The sequence below is a fragment of the Phocoena sinus genome, chromosome 3 (genome assembly GCF_008692025.1).
Source record: "Phocoena sinus isolate mPhoSin1 chromosome 3, mPhoSin1.pri, whole genome shotgun sequence".
In the NCBI taxonomy this organism is placed as follows: domain Eukaryota; kingdom Metazoa; phylum Chordata; class Mammalia; order Artiodactyla; family Phocoenidae; genus Phocoena; species Phocoena sinus.
This window is the reverse complement of record NC_045765.1, coordinates 17,645,045-17,665,164: the sequence shown is the minus strand read 5'-3', so window position 1 is coordinate 17,665,164 and position 20,120 is coordinate 17,645,045. Positions and strand designations below refer to the sequence as shown.

The window sequence follows — 20,120 nt, the reverse complement described above, 5'->3', positions numbered from 1 at the left end:
CTTAGCGTCTCATGCCCGTCTCTGGGGTCCGCGCTGTTAGCCGTGGCTCGCGCCCGTCTCTGGAGCTCCTTTAAGCAGCACTCTTAATCCCCTCTCCTCACGCACCAGGAAACAAAGAGGGAAGAAAAAGTCTCTTGCCTCTTCGTCAGGTCCAGACTTTTCCCTGGACTCCTTCCCGGCTAGCCGTGGTGCACTAACCCCCTGCAGGCTGTATTCACGCTCTCCCAGCGCTCCGACCAAAGCCCAGCCTCAGCTCCCAGCCCCGCCCGCCCCGGCGGGTGAGCAGACAAGCCTCTCGGGCTGGTGAGTGCTGGTCGGCACGGATCCTCTGTGCGGGAATCTCTCCGCTTTGCCCTCCGCACCCCTGTTGCTGTGCTCTCTTCCGCGGCACCGCAGCTCCCCGCCTCCGCCGCTCCCCGCCTCCGCCACCCGCAGTCTCCGCCACCCGCAGTCTCCGCCCGCAAAGGTGCTTCCTAGTGTATGGAAACTTTTCCTCCTTCACGGCTCCCTCCCACTGGTGCAGGTCCCGTCCCTATTCTTTTGTCTCTGTTTATTATTTTTTCTTTTGCCCTACCCAGGTACATGGGGAGTTTCTTGCCTTTTGGGAGGTCTGAGGTCTTCTGCCAGTGATCAGTAGGTGTTCTGTAGGAGTTGTTCCACGTGTAGATGTATTTCTGGTGTATTTGTGGGGAGGAAGGTGATCTCCCCGTCTTACTCTTCCACCATCTTCCCAATCTCTCCATACCATCTATTGAAGTCTAGAGCTTTGCTTGATCTCAGCCATTTCTATGGCTGCACCTTCCACCAGAGGAGGGGTCTCAACCTTTGTGTTTGTGGTCTGCTTTCCAGTATGAGAATTTGGCAAACTTAACAGCATTTCTGTGCACCTGTAATTAGGTCACTGCTCACTTGGTTGTCCTTTATTCCTAGATCCTTGTCTAGACTATACATGCCCACTGCCCCGACTTCCCCTTTTGCTTTGAAGCAGGTTGTAGCTTTCTCTGTTTTGCACAGCCTCCTCAGCAGAACATTTCACCTAACTGAAATGGTGACAACAGCATGATTCTCAGGTGTAGTAAAGACTAACTTTGCACATCAAGCAACATTTTGTATGACCCAAGTTGACAACTTTTGACCTAGAGCAGGGTCTCTCCACCTGGGCACTGTGGACATTTGGGACCAGATAATTCTTTGTTGGGCAGGTTGGGGTGCTGCCTGTGCATTGTGGGTTATTTAGCAGTATCTTTGGCTCCACTCACTAGGCGCCAATAGCACCCCACACACACAGTTCTGACAACCACAGATGTCTCCGGTTGAGAACCACTGACCTAGAGGATGGCTCAACACAAATACTCATCTTTACTCCATATCTTCTCCAAGCCTCTGTTTTCCAGTGGATTCCTCTCAAGTACCTTTGAATTAACTCTAGTGCCGCTACTTGCTTTTTTCCCTCTGCCTGAGATACCCTGCCCTTTCTCTTTTGTCTATAGGTCTTTAAAACTGAGCCGAGGTGTGACTCTGCTATGTCTTCCTTTAGCTCTGGCTGCCAGACAGCTCTGCTACCTCCCTGCCTCCCGTGGGGCTCCAACCAGCCCTCCAGCTGGGCCGGGAGCACTGCCCAGAGCCCCTCTCTTTCCCTGGTCATTTCTCCCTACTCCTTAAGCAGCACATCCAGGTGTATTCATTCTCCTTAAACACCCTAACTCATCCCTTTATTCCTCACTCTCATCAGGTAACTTTACCATAAATCTCACAGAAAATAATGGCTGTTAGACAGCCAAAATTCTCCCAGCCTGCTGTCCCCAAGCCTTCATGCGTACCTGCCTCCACACCCACCCTTGCAGCCTTCCCTCCCATTAGGATGGAGAGGACAGCCTCCTTGGTTCTAATGTGCTCTTTCAACCTAGGCCTCTGTGTGCCAACACCTTCCCTTCCTTGGGGACCTTGCTGTATTGACTATCTGCTCCCTCCAGTTTTTGTTCTTTCTGTCTCTACCCACCAGCATTTCATCATGCTCAAGCATTTTCTATCCAGTTTTTATAATTCTCTTTCAAACCCATCTCCAAAGCTGTACCACTCTACAGCTTCTCCCCTTTACAGCCAGACTCTGGAAAGCATCTGCACTCACTGTCCCTTCTTCCCCTGAGTAAGGGGAGAAGAAAAGCCCAGACACCTTTGTCTGTCCTTCCTTTTAACAAGCCTATCTCGAGACTGAACTAAGACTTTCTGTAGATAGCAAACCTCTCATGGATTGCTGGCTTTTTGCTGCATGACCTTTACTTTTTACCTTCTGTCATGTTAATTTACTGTGGACAGATGGCAGTTGGCATTGCTTTGGGACCTCATACTTGTGGCAGTTGATTACAGTTGATCATCCTTTGGATGTTAGCCAACACATCTTAGAAACTGGAAAACTGGCACTTTATTTAGGCCTCTTTTATTTACAGGTCAGCCACAAAATGTTTAGTGGTTAAAAATACTTTTCAGAAGTAGAGTTCTGCAGCTTAGATAACCATATGTCTAAGATGCCACTTCGGGAGCTAAGATGGGTCAGTGGTCTGGCTGCTGGCAGAGGCATTACCGTGATGCCCCCTCCTCAGAGGGAGGGCCTGTTTCAACATTGTCTGCTGCCAGTCCCAGTTCAGGGAAAAGAGTTCTTTCCTCTGACCTTTAATAATCCTGGATCCTTTTATATTTGCCAGGTTCTTGCACGGCACCAAGAGGATGCAGAACTGTGAAAACAACTCACCCTCAATGTAGACTCCTCACCCCACCCCCAGCCGTTGTTCTGATCACTCTAGCTTATGGTGTACGTGGGAAGTGGGAGAGTGGGAAAGCATCATATTTCAGTATTATTGGTTTGGTTCCTTTTATGTTCTATACACTTCACATTCTATATCCCAAAGTATTTCTAATAGGAATAAAGGACTTCTATTGAAGCTCTGATACGCTTATCCTTTTCACGTTTCACTGTTCCTCAGCACATCACCTGCTTTCCATTCCCGTACACCACTCAGCCCTAAATATGTTGGGCCCTTTTCTGCTTTTATGTGCATTTTTATTATTCAAGTATTCTATAAAAATGAGAAGGGGACTTCTTTTCAAGGTCTGGCTGGCCCCAGCTGCCGCCCTCTGAGGTGTCTGTGCATGCTTGTGGTATGTCTGCAAGCTTGTAAGAGGTCACTCTGGTGCTGGGCATGCTGGGACCTGAAGCACACTCAAATGTTCTGACCACGTATCAGGATATCATGTGAAATGTTGACGTTACTTTGCCTGAATGTATGTTTAATGACACCTTTCATCTGCATGTCCTTGGTGCCTTTTCTAAGTTTTTCACTTACTGCTCCAAACAGCTTCACAAGGTAGATGGCAGGCAACCTTCCCCACTGCGCCCCAAACCCGCAGTGTTCAGATGAGACAGCTGGGAGTCAGAAAGAGCAGTTTGTCAAGGCTCAGAGTGTTGTAGTAGCAGAACTTTCCCTAGGAGGAAGGGAAGGCCATGTGGAGTTTGGTAAAACAGTAGACCTGAGAAGATAGAAGCAAGAGGTAAAAAGGATGGGTGACAAAGAAACAACGAGTACAGGGCAGCTCTTCACCACAGTTCTGTCAGTGACCTGAAGCAGAGTGATAGGCATGTGTCAGAAGGGCCAGTAAGTGAAGACAAACATTGTCGGGTTTTGTTTTCAGAAGAGGGAGATGTGCTGTGGGAATCGGACTGATGGTCTCTGGGCCAGGTGCAGGAGCTGGACTGTTGGGAACCTGGAAAGACAGCACAGATGGAGGAGGGAGTGTGGGAGGGAGGGAGGGATAGATCACTGGCTGGGCTGGGGACAGGGGGTAGGAAAGCCATGGGGTAAACAGATAGTCAAAAGGAAAAGTTATTTTTTTATGAAAGAAAATATTTCTTTGTGATTTTGAGTTAGCTAAGGAGGGGAGGCTTTCTTTCTCAGCTTGTCCCTAGAAAACCTGTTAGTCTTTGTTTTCCTTCATTACAGTGCCCCACAGCAGGGGACCAGATACTTTCTTTTAGATCAGGAAACCTACAAGGAAACAATTAAGAACCCCAACATAAGAGAAATCCATTTATAACTAAGGTTAAAGGAACAGATAAATAGAGAACACTCAACTTATGCAGCTTTAAAAATTAAATATAGGATTATACCATTTTGTTCCTTTCTGAATAACCAGTAATAGAAAAGACCAGACAATAAGAAAAGGGGAAAGCAAAAACGCTGGTAAGAGTGGGAAGGTGAAAGCCAGGCCACCGCTGCTGGCTTAAACCAAGGTCTCCACAAACAGCCGGCTCAAGTCAGCTGCCCCACACCAAAGCAGCTGCATCAGAGATCACAAAACTTTATCTCTTCTGTCACCTGCCAGCTGGCCAAAGTCCATTGTCCACACTACATAGAACTGGCTTAGAGAACCTCCCCAGCCACCCAACACTAACCAAACCCTCAGTGGTCCATAGGCCTTTCAAAAAGTATGCCAGGGCTTCCCTGGTGGCGCGGTGGTTGCGAGTCCGCCTGCCCATGCAGGGGACATGGGTTCGTGCCGGGGTCTGGGAAGATCCCACATGCCGCGGAGTGGCTGGGCCCGTGAGCCATGGCCGCTGAGCCTGCACCTCCGGAGCCTGTGCTCCGCAACGGGAGAGGCCGCGGCAGTGAGAGGCCCGCGTACCGCAAAAAAAAAAAAAAAAAAAAGTATGCCAGATATTAGGCAGATGCACCCTTGCAAGGGGGAAGATCTGTCATTTATGTCAGACCTAAAGGGTATGTATCTTCAAAAGGACTAGAGGTCTTGTTCTAGTCTTTGTTAGGCCACAGCCAGCACTGGCACAGTTCACAGCTGCTGGGGAGTAAACCCCACATCTGAGAACACGCCCTCGGTGGAGCCCTGTGGTAAGGAGCCTTCATCTCCCTTTTGGAGTACACTCATACTTGGATGCAAGGAACAGGAAACAGACGTGACAGTGCATTGTGTATACTGAATGAATTTAGGTCTTGCCTATGGTTTGATGACTTTCACCTCTTAAGTAAAAACCTTCAGTTTTAAATAAAAGCCTCCAAGGATGATGAGGTTCTTGTTCATTGCATTATCTGTAAATTTCAGACTAGATGAATATATTTAATTGTCAAGATTTTTATTCTTACCCCAAAGAAATGGGTACAAGGCTACCAAGTGATGTTAGGTTGTTTGGGTTGAAGCTGTAAGCATGAATGTTTCTTCCAAATCCCAATTTAAAAAGTGAGTTTTCTAGATCTCCTACTTTTAAAAATCAAAACTTCATTTTAAAACAGGTGTATATAACTGCTTATAAGTTATATATAAATTATACATTAACAAAGTTTAAAAGGCATACCATGGTTCAATTTGATATCTTTCTCAAAATTTATTCTGGCTTATCCAAACACTCTGATTATAGCGCTTCCAAAGGTGCCCGGAACATCTGTCCTGGCACCTGCCCCTGCCCCTGCTTGGCCAGGACTCTGGGGCTTCCGTGTGGCCTCATTTCAGGTTCTCAGAGCTACCATGGAGAGGTACTTGAGCTTGAGAAATGATGTCAACAGCTCCTTCACAATCTTTTCTCCTTTCCAAAGGACACAGGCATCTTTTTCAAGAATGCAAAACCGTCCATGATTTATTTCCAGTCACAAGGATGTGACTTTCTGCTTTCTGGAATAAGAGAGAAAATCACCCATCCTCTCTCTCCCTTCAACATTTCAGCTGGAAACTGCTACTAAATGTTATCTGATCCTTAAGCACAGAGCATCCCTAAAAATATTTGCAACCACCCAATGTTTATAACTTTACAAACATTTAACCTGGGTTGCTTAGAAGTCTTTTTAAATAATATTTTAAATGACATTTAAACAGAGGTCCATGAAACTAATTACTTCTGGTTAATATTTTCTTGAAATTCTATTTCTACTTTAGATATTATTGAAAACAACTGATTTATAACGTATAATTCATTATCTTCATTGTTAATAAATTTCCTACTTTTCCTCAAATCTTTTTTGGAATTTGGTGGAGTAAAAAACACCAAACAGCCAAATACTACGTATCAGTACTCATTATACATTGCTATCAACATACAAGATTGGATTCAGGAGATTTTCTGCCAGCTCAATTTTAATACATCCCCAATATTTGTCTCTTGGTACCAAACAGACTAACTAAAATTTCCATTTCTTTACATTTTGGCCTAGGAGGTTTTTAGTATATAATTTGTGATATAATTCTCCATTTTTTTTATAGGCATGTTTTCCACAAATCCTGCGTGGATCCCTGGCTTAGTGAACATTGTACCTGTCCTATGTGCAAACTTAATATTTTGAAGGCCCTGGGAATTGTGGTATGTTTCCTATTTTGTTAATACATTTGTGTAGTGTTATCTCTAAGCATAACATAACATAGCACAAGTGGATGGTTAAAAGTCTCACAAGAAAGCACTGGCTTTCTCTGCCAGATAATCCTGTTAGTCCAACACCGGCTTTTTTCCCACATTACTTAAAGTCCAGCCCACCTCAGGGAACTTCTGGAAGAGCAGATAAAGAACTGTGCTAGTCCACTTTACAGCCTGCTTCTGTTGGGTGGTGGATGTGTGATGAAGAACTGAGCTAGAGAGAAGGACGTGATTTTCCTCTATTCCAATATTTTTTTTTTTAAGGAATAGAATGTAGACTTTTAACTCTGGTCCAATAGTAATTTTTTCTGCATTCAGCATGGTATAAAACTATGTCATCACTTATGTTCCTTCCTCTTAAATTTGGCTTTGCTCTCCTGGGCGTTGGTAATTGCAGTCAGTGAAGGTGGGCAGTGCCAGCCCTGGGCAGACCTTTGACAGCTGGGCAGGGGTTTTGGTTGGGTGCCGGCCACATAGGGCACTTCAGCCCTGGCCAGGAGAGTCAGCACTGATTAACTGAGGACCTTGGAGACTTCCTGCAGTTCCTTCCTTAAGAGAAGTGTATGTCCAGGATTATTGCTTTTTAGAGGAAAGTGAAATACTTTCTGGTCTCATAAAAGAGTGAATGAATAATCTCCATATAGAGAGGAAAGTTTATTTTGACCCAACAGATGAATTCCTTGTTTTAGCTTTACAGATCTAAGTAGTCCTATTTGAAATATGTTATCAGATGACAGTTTAGATGTAATCTAGTTAGGTAGTGATGCCCCATTTATCCTCCATCTCCAGAGATCACATCAGTGATGTTGTAGTTTCTTCACCTCTTCACCACTGACACTGGCCTAGGTAATTCCTTCTGGTGAGGGCCGTCCTTGAGACTGTCTAGCAGCATCCCTGGCCTTTCATATCCACTTTTTAGTTGGTAGGCTTTGACCCCACAGCAGCTCTGTACTACACTCTTCTTCAGCATTAGATGCTTAGGTTTTTTTTGTTGTTGTTGTTGCGCTGGGTCTTAGTTGTGACAGGCGGGCTCCTTAGTTGTGGCATGCGAACTCTTAGTTGCGACATGCATGTGGGATCTAGTTCCCTGACCAGGAATCGAACCCAGGCCCCCTGCATTGGGAGCGCAGAGTCTTAACCACGGTGCCCCCAGGGAAGTCCCAATGCTTAGGTTTTGAAACATAGTTTTCTTAGAGTTCAAAAGTCTTTTCAATGTTGATCTGCTCTTGGTTGTATGCTTTACTTATGTTTAAAGATAGAAGAGGGCTTCCCTGGTGGTGCAGTGGTTGAGAGTCTACCTGCCGATGTGGGGGACACGGGTTCGTGCCCCGGTCCGGGAAGATCCCACATGCCGTGGAGCGGCTGGGCCCGTGAGCCATGGCCGCTGAGCCTGCGTGTCCGGAGCCTGTGCTCTGCAACGGGAGAGGCCACAACAGTGAGAGGCCCGCGTACAGCAAAAAAAAAAAAAAAAAAAAAAAAGATAGAAGATATTTAAAAACTGACTAGCAGATAGATGGGGGTATTACAGAGAAGTTAATAGGGTGAAAGGATATTTTATGTTACCTGTATTAACATATGAGCCAGTGATACACTGCACTGTTTGTCAGCTTTATAATAATGAATCCCTCTGCCTGTGAGCCATGTCCACAAAAGGTTGTCACTTTATAAAGATGAAGTGTTCAATTTTCTCAGTTCTGCAATGGATTTTGGCTTTCCTTAGTACCATTTTGGGGAAGAAATCATCTGTTTCTTTTAAATAAAAATTCTTGGAATTAGAGTGGAAGGCGTAGATGGGGAGAGAAATGAGAGGAAATCATCTGGAAAAAATTGGTAAAGTCTTTGCAACAGGATGTCAAACATTTAGAATTGTATAAAATGATTTGTTAATCTTACAAGTACTTTTAATCTGGAAATATTTTGCAGCCAAATTTGCCATGTACTGATAACGTAGCATTTGATATGGAAAGACTCACCAGAACCCAAGCAGTTAACCGAAGATCAGCCCTAGGTGACCTCGCCAGTGACAACTCCCTTGGCCTCGAGCCACTTCGAACTTCGGGGATCTCGCCTCTTCCTCAGGATGGGGATCTCACTCCTAGAACAGGAGAGATCAACATCGCAGTAACAAGTAAGTGGGCCCTGTGCCCAGGGCACAGGACAGATTTGCTGCTGGTATTTGACGTGTGGTGGAGAGTTGAGGCAATCACCAGGGACAGTGACTTAGTCTGTAACTGAGAAAGTAATGGTTACTTTTGTTAAAACAGATATTTGGAATAACAAAACTTCCTTTATAGTAAAAAGCTTGTGTACTTGTGTGTAGTTAATAGGAATAGTTGCCATTTGATGACTAGTTGATCAGAGGTTTGTCTTAATAGCTGTTTATAAGCCTGATTTGAAACGATTGCATTGCAGACAGGGATGTAAGGTAGGACGTCAGCAGCATCTCAGGTGTGTCGTGTAACTGTGAGCACCAGTGGTCTCTAGTGCCTAGGCTGCAGACAACCTAGTAAAAAACTAATCCAGAATTTGAACCTAAAAATTCACAACTTTAGGAACAGTTGAGATGGCCAGCTGCTGCTCACTTTATTTTACACTTTTATGAAATTTGGTGTCTTAGCACTTACCTCTTTGGTATAATTGTACGAGAAGTGTGAGAAGGCCCAAAAGGTAATCTACTTTTAAAATATGCTCTGGGGTAATTATGAACGTCATGATTGTTGAACTGTTGACGAGAAGAAAAAAAAAATGCTCTGAGTGTTTTGATGGCCTTGCCAAAGTATGAGTGGGCTGGCAGGCGTGCGAGTGGGCCTCGTGGACATTCACCCCATAACAAGCCAGCTGTTTTCAATCCATTCTTTATGTGTTATTTTCATCTAACAACCTTTCACCCCATCTTCCTCGTCATCACTCTGGTGCTGCCTTTTTCAGTATATGCTGTTGCTTACCTATAGCTTCGAGCCCTGACCCTATTGGGACTCCTCTCAACTCTGGGAGTCAGTAAAATGGATAAAGCTGTTAAAAAGAGTTTTCCCTTAAATAGTAAGACTTGTGTGGTCTATTCAATTGAAGTATACGTGATCTTAACTAACCAAAAATTATTGTTAGAAAATGATTTCCCAAGTTTTATTTTCTCATTTTCTAAACTCAAGGAGACTTCATTCAGTTATAAAATAAGTAAAACTATTCTTTGATACAGTTTGACTGATTTCTTACCATTTACCAATGGTTTGTTTTAACAGCATTTCATGTTGTCCTGCTTTGACATTTAGGTTTTATGGGCTAGATTTTTAAAAATTGATCTAATAATAATAAAGGAGACAAAGGTTGTCTGTTTACTCATGAGTTTTTGGTAGGTCCTTCATTGATCGACATTTATTGAGCACCTACTACTACATAAAGTACTGATCCCATTATATTTTATATCGAAATATCCTTTCAAAATCTTATGTTTTGATGATAAAAATATTACTTCATGTATCAAATTAATCACCTTTAGCAGAATTTGTACATGTTAATAAATGAAACCCATGTGGTTAAATTAGACCAAAGCTACCTCTACTTTAACATCAAAGCTCTGTAGTGCCATAGTAACCACAGTGCATTCAACCAGGATCCACTGTTTGCAAGGCACTGTGCTAACTACACACTGAGGAGAACAGAGGTGACCGAGATCCCAGCTGCAGTAGGTTGGTGCTAAAATACCTCTGGGCCCATCAGGTATTATTACGACAGTGTTTACTTCTTTTTGGTTACTAATTTTTATAACTGAAATGCCTTGCATATATGGATGCTATATTCAAAATTGGAAACATAGACATAATTGAAGTTCTAAAAGTTAGTCTGCTTATCATGTATAAAAGTCTAAGAAGAAAAAAATAAAGAATGCTATGTTAAGCTTCTTGAAATTGATTATCAGCCATCTCTTAATTTTTTTTAAACGCCAGTATATATTTTTTCTAACTTAAAATATATGTGGGTAAAAATGGTGGATTTTGCATGGGTTCTTAAATGTTTATTTTGACTTAAATAAAAACCTTGTAAATTCACTCTATTGATGAGGAATTTGTATTCCAAGAAGCAGTGGCTGCACTGTTATCTAAAATGAAAGAGTTTGCTGTGCATTTTAATAATGTAAACCAAGGTGGGCAGAGAAATGCGCATAGAACAACTCAGCATCCTGGAATCCTGAAGAACAGTTCTTCTTAACCTTTTGAAGATCACAACCTTTAAAATTCAGTGAAAGTATAATAACCTTTTTCTAGAAAAATTCCTAGGCACACACAGTTTTGCATAGATGTAGGATTCATGAAAACCAGATTAAGAAACGCCTGTGTTATACAAAGCTTTCGCATATAAACATTTGGCATTCCAAGTATAAATTTCTTCTCTGCGTTATTGCAGATGTATAGGTAACTTTACTGTGTAACACTTTGTTAAACCAGCCCTAGTTTGTTTATATTTTAGGAAATATAGTTAAGACTTTTTAGGAAGTCAGATTGGTTCTCAGGTTATTTTTGTGGTTCTCAGTAAGTACAGTTTTTGGGATGTTACCTTGATGATACAGAGTTTGAAAACTTAAGGGAAAATATTAACCTATTTCCTGGATCTAGAGAGAAACTAGATAAAAACCTTTAGAGTTCTGTGTACCAGAGGTTTTCAACTCTTTGATGAGCCAAGAGTTGGAATAACCTACCCTTTCTACTTCTGTTTAATAAAGCCAGAACAGCCAGTGCCGCTTCCCAGCAGTGGGGTTGTGAAGGGTAGTTCTCTTCTTTGCAGGAGACACCAATAAGATGTCCTTTTTAAATAAAGACTATAAGCGAAAAGAATATAGATGTGAATGCCATGGAAGGCCAGCCCACAGACTGCTTGGAGTACCCACGAGATCTTTGGGAACCACTGCTCCATATTTCTAAGCCTTTCTTTAAGAATGAGGGACACAGCCATGCAGAAGTGACAAAATGAAGAAAGAAGGGTTATAAGTATGGCTAGTCCACTTTACTGTCATTTAAATTAACAATTTTTAAAACCTATGTCCATGTGCGATTTTATATACATCTTTTTACTACATACTTTTTGGTGGCCACACTTCTCACAAACCTCAGGACTTTTAACTGGAAGAAATGTTTGGGCCATGCTTTCCTTTCTCCCTTGCAGCTTTCACCACTACTTCCACTAACCTTCTCCACTTAGTAGCTCTCTGGCAAACCTCCTCCTGCTTCACTTCCTTGGGCCAGTCTTGGCTTACACCTCCGTTGACGTCTGCTTCGTTGCATTTGAGGGAAATGTTGACATCGATTTGACATAAGCCTTCTCCCCAGAGTGATTTCCTCCCTTTCCTTTGTCAACAGAAGAATGGTTTATTATTGCCAGTTTTGGCCTCCTCAGTGCTCTCACACTCTGCTACATGATCATCAGAGCCACAGCTAGCTTGAATGCTAATGAGTAAGTAACCAATTGTTTCTTGGATTGCATGTGCCAGATGATCCCAAGAAAATATGTAATTTTCATAAAGATCATGAGAATTGCCTTCTACCAATTTCATACTGATCCTGATGGGATCATACCTAGGAAAATAGTTTATTTCATGAACAGTAACACTGATTGGGAGTTCACCTTGCTCAGCAACAACTGCTCACTTTAGAAAAGATCTCAGGGCTTTCATTAGCCACAAGCTTAGAATAAATCAACAATGGAACAAATGCCAAGGGAACCAATACAGTCGTAGTATGTGGAGAATGCCCGTGTCCTAATCATAGACAGGATTAGCCCCACTTCGCTGTGTGCTTATCAGACTTTACCTGGAGTCTTATCTACTTAGCTTTTGGTGGAGTACTGGCACCCTGGCCTATGGTCAAAGGAACATGGATGTTTAACCTGCAAGAAAGAAGCAGTCAGAAAGACCTGTGACTTCCAAATATTAGAAAGACTGTCAGGAGAAAAAGAAAATAAGCATAAACTATATTTCCATAGGACAAAATGAGGACCAAAGGGTAGGTTACAGGAAGGCAAAATTTCGCCTTGGTAAAAAGAAGAACATCTGTCAGCAAGGCTATTTACCAGTGAGATGGTTTGCCGTGGGGGTAGGGAGTGCTCAGGACTAAGAATGCAGGCAGAAGGAAGCTGGGTGTTACTTGTCAAGGCTGTTGTCGGTAAAAGGTTTTTCAGAGGATGGAAAATTGGGCTGGGTAACAGTTGAGGTCCATTTTGATCCAGTGGTTTTCCAAGAGTAGCTTTCCATGGGGGTAAGATAAAGAAAAGGTTTTATTGGCTTTATTTATTTTGCTTTAAATTTTTGGCATTTACTGTAGGATATTATTCAGTCCTTTCTTTTAAGAAGTATTCATGAAAACTAATTCAAGATGAAAGCATCCCTGGGACACTGCCCAAATTTGAACCCGAATTGGTAGAATTCCTGTGCTCTCTATATTCAGTTATGTCCTGGCATTTTAATTGATTGATAACAACCAACCAAGCTCATTTAATTGATTTAATTAAATACTCATAGTCCAACTGTAGAAACAATGGGCAAGTAACCTCCACTTCCAATGACATGATTTTATTACCTCTAACCTGATCTTTTGGCTAGATACTTGTAAGAAGTACCCTCTGGCATCCTTGACATATTATATATTGGGAGGATGTCATGTCAGTTGGCATTCTTCAACCTGCAGCTAAGTAGCCTCAGCCTCATCCAGCAGGTCAACAGCTAGCTGCTTCTGTTGGGCCCACCTGATGCAGTTTTACTTCAACATAGCACAATGTTAATTGCCCAGATTCTGGAGTCAGGCATACCTGGACTTGACTCCCTGCTCCTCCATATTTTTCTTGTGAGACCTAGGCAGTTATATTTATCTGAAGCTTATTTTAGTCATCCATAAAACAAGAAGTTAGGAGTACATCATAGGGTTGTTGTGAGAATTAGCATATAAAGTGCTTAGCACAGTGCCTCGTACATAATAAGTGCTCAATAAATGTTAGCCAAAACAATTCCTCTGCAATTCTTTCAGAGTTCTATGAATAAGATGGCCATCTGCCTTTATCCTTTGGCAAATGAATTTAATTTTCTTCCATGAAGTAGAATACTGAATCATAAGAGCTCGTGAGTACCTGTGATGCAAACCTCAGTTTGGAGAGAAATATTTATTTCACCTGCAGTCACCTCTTTTGCTTACTCCCATACCAACCCATCAAACTAGATGATAATGTAAGCCCAATTCTTTAAAATTTCACAAAAGAGTGAAAATAAATCACAGCAAGTAGCTGAACACTGGGCACTTTTAGAGAATTATTAAGTAATTTAGTAGTCACCTTACTGCCACTCAGAATCAGCCAGGTGCTCAGTCCATGTATCAGATATTTTAGAGAATGCTCAATAGACATGTTACCTATTGTAAGTTTGAGTTCCGCTCATAAATGCCTGCATGACTCAGAATCTAAGTCATAGATCTTAGATCCATGTCTTAGTCCATCCCTTCTCCCATTAGCCTTTGTAGAGGGTTGATACTGCAATTGTTCATTTGACTATTATTTCTGTGCCTTCAGTCAAAACCACTCTGAAGGACAATTTCCATGATTCCATTTAGAGAGAGAAATTGAGAGAGAGAGAGGGAGGGGGAGAGAGAGAGAGAGAGAGAGAGTGTGTGTGTGTGTGTGTGTGTGTGTGTGTGTGTGTGTGTGTGTATATACACACACATGGATGCATGAAAGGATGGTCACCAAAATATTAATGGTGATTATCTTAATTTAGTACAATTTGGGGTGATGTTTTGCTCTCCTGTTGTGCTTTTATGTGCTGATTTTTTTTGTAACTCTAATTACTTAATTTTTTTAAAGACCCTTTTAATTGTAGGGGATAAAAAAAATAATAGCCAGGAACTCCCTGGTGGTCCAATGGTTAGCACTCTGCACTTCCACTGCCAGGGTCTTGGGTTCGATCCTTGGTCTGGGAACTAAGATCCCACAAGCCGTGCAGTGCAGCCAAAAAATAAAAAGATAGCCACTCTTACTTAATGTCTCTTTCCCAAAAATGTTGATGAAAAATTCCTGTGTGGTTTAATTCCGGAGAAAAGTTTATTTTAGCAGATAAATTTATAATTATTCTTCATTAATGAAGTCTTTGAAATCTATCTTACCTTTTCACTTTTACCAAAAAATTACAATCAAAGTGAGATTGCCTTTTCAATTTAATTGCTCTGTTTCAATTTTCTGGGTAACCTCATCCATTTGTAAGATAGTCTTCTGTATAAATAGATTCTATCTTTTCACATTTTAATGATTTGTCTGGAAATTATTAGTAAATTCCACCTTATGCTTTCTACCTACTCTTATAGTTTACTTTTCTGACAGTGTTACACTGATTGTATTGTGATGTCAATAAGACCTTGACCCAGTCTAGTCACTGGTGAAACCCTGTGGGCAAGATGAAGCAGTACTGGCCATATATAAAGGCAGGGCTGCAGAACCCAGGCAGGTCCAGGCCTCCATGGGTTGCTGCTCCACTAGGGGTGAAAGCACTCCGCCTCCCTCACTACGCTCTGCGTGTTCACTCAGGGCCTTACTCAGAGATCAATGAAAAGTCCATGTATCTGGGGTCACCCCCTTCTATCGTGATGAAATGCTATTTATGTAAGTACTCAACCATGACTACAAATAAATCTACTGAATTTTGAGACTTTGCAAATTTAAACAGGATAGTAGTCAAAGAGGCAAATAAATGTAAGTTAAATATATTTATACATATTAGCTTCCCTAACGCTTGTTGTACCTAAGTAAGCAACATTATTGAACTTCAGTTCCCAAAGGTTTTCTGCTCTACTTCATTATTCAAATAAACCTTGTTAAATCCCAACATTTACCAGCTTACATTTATATAAATCCATTTTTCCCTCAACATAAAAAAGTAAATATTTATTTGAAAAATAATATTTGTTTTTATTTGAGGAACAAGTTATAAGATATGTGGATGATGTAGGAGAGATTTTGAGTCAAATGGGAGGTTCAGCTAGGTCTTCTCTACAGCCCTTTCTTAGTTCCTGGATTCTGATGCATAGAAATCATGTTCTGAGATTTGCAGAGGATTGTAGCCCAGGCATTCAAGATTCAGAACAGTCGCAGGAGGAGGAAATGAATCTGATGTGGTTAACTTGATGAAATAACTGGAATAAATATGAAATCCTGTAGCATAACTGAAGACCAAGAAGCCCTAGCTCTGCGGCAGGTCATTGGGCTTCAGTTGTCCAAACCAGTGTTCCCCTTGAGCTGTCCTCCTCTGAGGTTAGTGGTAGAAATTTTTAAGCCAGGTCAAAGGAACTGATGTTTCTATTTTACTCTCTACTCAATATTTCTGAATTGTTTTGCTCGGACTCTTTAAGAGGAACGTTGACATATTTCAGTATGAAAGAGTCTGAAAACATAATCCTTTCTATCTTAGGGATGCTTACCTTAGAGGAGACTGGGGTGATGTAAGAGGTGTCCCCAGGTATTTGGAGGACCACCAAAGATGAGAACAGTTACTGTTTATTGTATGCCTACCAAGAAATTACTCTTGTTTTGGGCTCTGTTACTACCCACATTGCCCCATTTAATACCCATAATGGTCCTGTGGTGACTAGCCAGTGCATACAGAGGGTGATACTTACTGTGTAGCTCTGGAGATATCTACAGGGAGGTAGATTTCCATTTCATGTAAGAAAGAACTTCCTGCCAGTCAGAATTGTCCATCCCTGACATGGGCTGTGTTGAAAGCTAATGAGCTTGCTGGGACCTGCGTATTCAGACAGAAGTTACAAGGCTGAGCTGTTTGGAGGCAGATCCTGAGTCAGGTAGAAGTTCTAAGACTCCTTCTAGTTCTCAGAGTTCCTCTTGAATTGTCTGTCCTAAATGGTCCCTTCCTAGGAGAGATCAGAGCCCAAGGAGAGGGGTAGGGGTCTCTGCTGGCTGCCTCTTTTAGAACCTTCAGGGTCAAAAGCAATGTTTTGTTTGTTTGTTTGTTTTTAACTTATTTATTTTTGGCTGAGTTGGGTCTTTGTTGCTGCGCGCCAGCTTTCTCTAGTTGTGGTGAGTGGGGGCTACTCTTCGTTGCGGTGTGCAGGCTTCTCACTGCAGTGGCTTCTCTTGTTGTGGAGCACAGGCTCTAGGTGCGTGGGCTTCAGTAGTTGTGGCTCGCATGCTCTAGAGCGCATGCATGCTCAGCAGTTGTAGCACTCGGGCTTAGTTGCTCCACTGCATGTGGGATCTTCCCAGACCAGGGCTCGAACCCATGTCCCCTGCATTGGCAGGTGGATTCTTAACCACTGTGCCACCAGGGAAGTCCAAAAGCAATGTTTTTAAAGCTCGTTTTTTAACCATCTCCTACTGTAAGAAATACATTTTATATTTTGACCGTGCTCCCGCATGTATAACTGAAACAGAAGTTCCACAGACATTTTCCTTACTACATCAGTATTCTCTGATCTATTCTTTTCTGTGCTTTTTTGTTGTGTTGTTGTTAATGTTGGTCATGAACTCCTGCATTGATTTTATGATCCATTAATAGGTTACAGCCTGCAGTTTGAGAAACACTGATCTAAAGATTTTTGAATTTTTAGTTTTCAACCTAAAAACTTTTGCTCACACTAGCACACATCTCTGATTGTTTATTTTCCTGAGACAGCCTTTTTTGTAGCAATACCAGCAAAGATTTGCCCCCAGTTTGATCATGAATACTCTTCTTTGTCTTAGTATTTAGTTCTTTTAGCCACTCTGAGCCTGAGATATATACACAGAGGAGTACCCTGAGGCCCAAAGGGGCTGAGTGACCCCCAAGAAATGCCATAGGAAGAAGGGCATGGGATTCAAGCCCAGTATTTCTGGTTCCAACTCTTTCCTTTACACTGCTTGTCTTTGACTACTCCGGAGAGCCATTTAAGGGCTCCAAATAATGCGGATGAAAAAGATAAATTTGGTTTTCTAAAAACATGGTGACAAAAAGAAGATTACAGCAGCAGAAGCCTTGACTGGACTTCTGTCTTTGACAGTGGTCAGTCTTTCATTTTTCAGAAGTGCCTTTAATGTTTGGCTGCATAGTTGTTTATAATTTCTTAGGCAGAAAAAAAAAGTAAGCTTAAAAATCTTTATTTGCCCATTAAAAGTCCTATATCCAGTTTTTCAGAGGAAATGTTATAAAAACAATGTGTTGTCTTAAATATGACCTACAATAAACAAGTGTAGAGCCCTGTTTGCAGTTTCTGTGAATGGCCTTCATACCCAGCCTTTCATTCATTAGGCACCATCTCCCCAGTGTTTGAGGCACCAGGCCTTGCCCTGCAGGAGCCCTGGGGAAAGGGAAGGGGGCTGCACTGCTCAGTGCTCTGCACTGCGGTGCTGGTTGAAGTGACGGAAGAGCCAGGGAGTGCCTGCGGACCCAGCACAAGATGACAGGAGTATCACACAGACACGGGGAAACTGCTGCTTTTGCCCTGAGGGAGTTGAAAAAGGCTTCCTGGAGGGAGTGACTTAGAAATCAGGCCAGGCATAATTAAAACACAAGGTGAGAAAAAGCAGAGCAGGTTCAGGGAGCTGTGTGGTTTGACGTGTCTGCTGTAGGTGGTGGCGACAGTATGCAGACTACAGAATTTGGACTGTTTGTAACTAGCAGGTGATATCTAAGGCTTTTCAGCAAAAGAAAATTGCTGATGGCTGAGAAGTTGCTTTCATGGTAGAGACTGGAAGCAAGAAGGTAGGTTAGGTGAAAATACAGAGCTGAAGGAGAAAGTCAGGATGATGGGGAGGAGATGCTGGAGAGTTGTATGTTGACCAAAGATTAAGAGGTTTGAAGGAAGGGTCTGGAATTCTGCCGGGAAAAAAGAGAGCAGAATTGAAGATATAATGTGGGAACCATAGAAATGAACCAGATTCTATAAGGGTTCAGGAACTAGGGCAGTCCCACAGTGCCAGGCTGCAGAGGGGGCAGCATTAGCCTGAGGGTAATGCAGGAAACTTCCAAAGATGTCAGGTACCTTCAGGCACCTGATTTAGGGACACACACACACACACACACACACGCACGCACGCACATAAAATCTGGGGAATTCCTGTAAGAAAGCCTTACATCCCTGGGAGTCTGTACTCCTCAAATCTTACTTCAAAATAAATAATGACATATTTGTTTGAGGTATAAAGCAGGAGCATATTGTAAAGACAGCAGCTACAGATTTCAGGGCACTCAGCATTTAGAATATGTGTTCAAACCAGGAAAAGTTGTAAATTGTACGACAGTTGTCCCTGCATTTTTAAACAAAATGCTGTTAACCTGTACTTTTCCCTGCCTTCCTTTTGGAAGTACTAACACACTTTTAAGTGACTGAGCCACTTGACCTCAGATCTATAGCTGCTGAGTTCAGGAAAATGCTAGTGACTTACTGGCTTTACCAAATTGGTCTGGGAAATACTTGGGGACAACCCCAGGCCACCATTCAGTTAGGATTACTTTCTCTGTTATTTTAAAACATTGACAACTACCCGTTAACTAATTCTTGACCTCTCTTTTTTCCTTTTATTCCATAGGGTAGAATGGTTTTGAAGAAGGAAAAGAAATGCTTTCTGACTGATTGCCTTGAAGGAAAAAAGAACCTATTTTTGTGCATCATTTACCAATCATGCCACACAAGCATTTATTTTTAGTACATTTTATTTTTTCATAAAATTGCTAATGCCAAAGCTTTGTATTAAAATAAATAAATAATAAAATTAAAAGACTGTGTTGTTGCGTGTTATTCACCCACTTGTGTTTGGAAGGCTGATTTGGAGATCACACACCCAAAGTTCATTTGTGTGTGTTTCAGAGACAGAACGTGCTCATACTCCCCAGGGGAGGAACAGTGATGCTGTTTCTTTTGGTCTTTTCACATTGGCTCCTGTTGTGCCCAGGTAGGACCCAAGTGTGGGGACATCCTGTGTGGTGATGCTCCCTCGGGCCCTGAACTGAGTTGCTCCATTTTGTTTTCTTCAAGGTCGCCATTCACTCTCTGATAATTTCTTGTTCCTTTGTCGGTGGTTGATCTGACTCCTCTAGAACATCAGCTCCACAGCCACAGACACAGGACATTTAACTGTGTCACTTGCCACTGTATCTCTGGTACCTAGTAGAGTGCTTTGCACATAGTAAGTGCTCAATAAATATTTGGTGGGATGAAAGCATGAGTGTACGAAAAATTTTCCAAAATACATAACTGATAAGTAATAAATTATATCTGTCCGAGATTTTTTTATGTAGTTTGTACTGTATTCTTTTAAAAACAGTGAATTCTGAAGTTGGATGAGAGCAATTTTACATGTATAAATGAAGTTTTTTGCATTACTTGTGAGGAAGATGTTGAAATATTTTATGTTATATGAATCTTATGCTTGAAGGGATTATCAGTATGTGTAAATGTGTCCAACCTTCCACCTCAGCATACCTGAGAGTTGAGAATATTCCCACTAGTAGTAATAGGTCCACTACAGCAGTCAATACTCAAATCAGTAGGGGGTTGAAGATTCTTTTCTTTTTTTTATTGAGATATTACTCACATACCATGAAATTTACCCTTTTAAAGGGTAAAGTCACTGCAGTGGTTTTTAGTATGTTCACAAGGTCGTACAACCATCATAACTATCTAATTCCAGAACGTTTTTGTCATCCCAGAAAGAAGCCTCATACCGATTAACAGTAACCTCTCACCCCTGCCAGCCC

The 20,120-nt window shown here is 42.0% G+C and overlaps 1 protein-coding gene across 1 annotated transcript in view; it reads left to right on the top strand.

Moving 5' to 3' along the window:
- The window catches only part of RNF130 (ring finger protein 130), a 112,947-nt gene extending 93,806 nt beyond the window's left edge, over window positions 1-19,141 (top strand). The window contains exons 6-9 of the mRNA XM_032626434.1: window positions 6,259-6,355; window positions 8,330-8,534; window positions 11,758-11,851; window positions 18,953-19,141. Coding sequence (XP_032482325.1) covers window positions 6,259-6,355; window positions 8,330-8,534; window positions 11,758-11,851; window positions 18,953-18,968 — 412 coding nt within the window. The 3' untranslated portion in view covers window positions 18,969-19,141. The remainder of the gene's footprint in view (window positions 1-6,258; window positions 6,356-8,329; window positions 8,535-11,757; window positions 11,852-18,952) is intronic.
- Window positions 19,142-20,120: the final 979 nt, after the last annotated feature.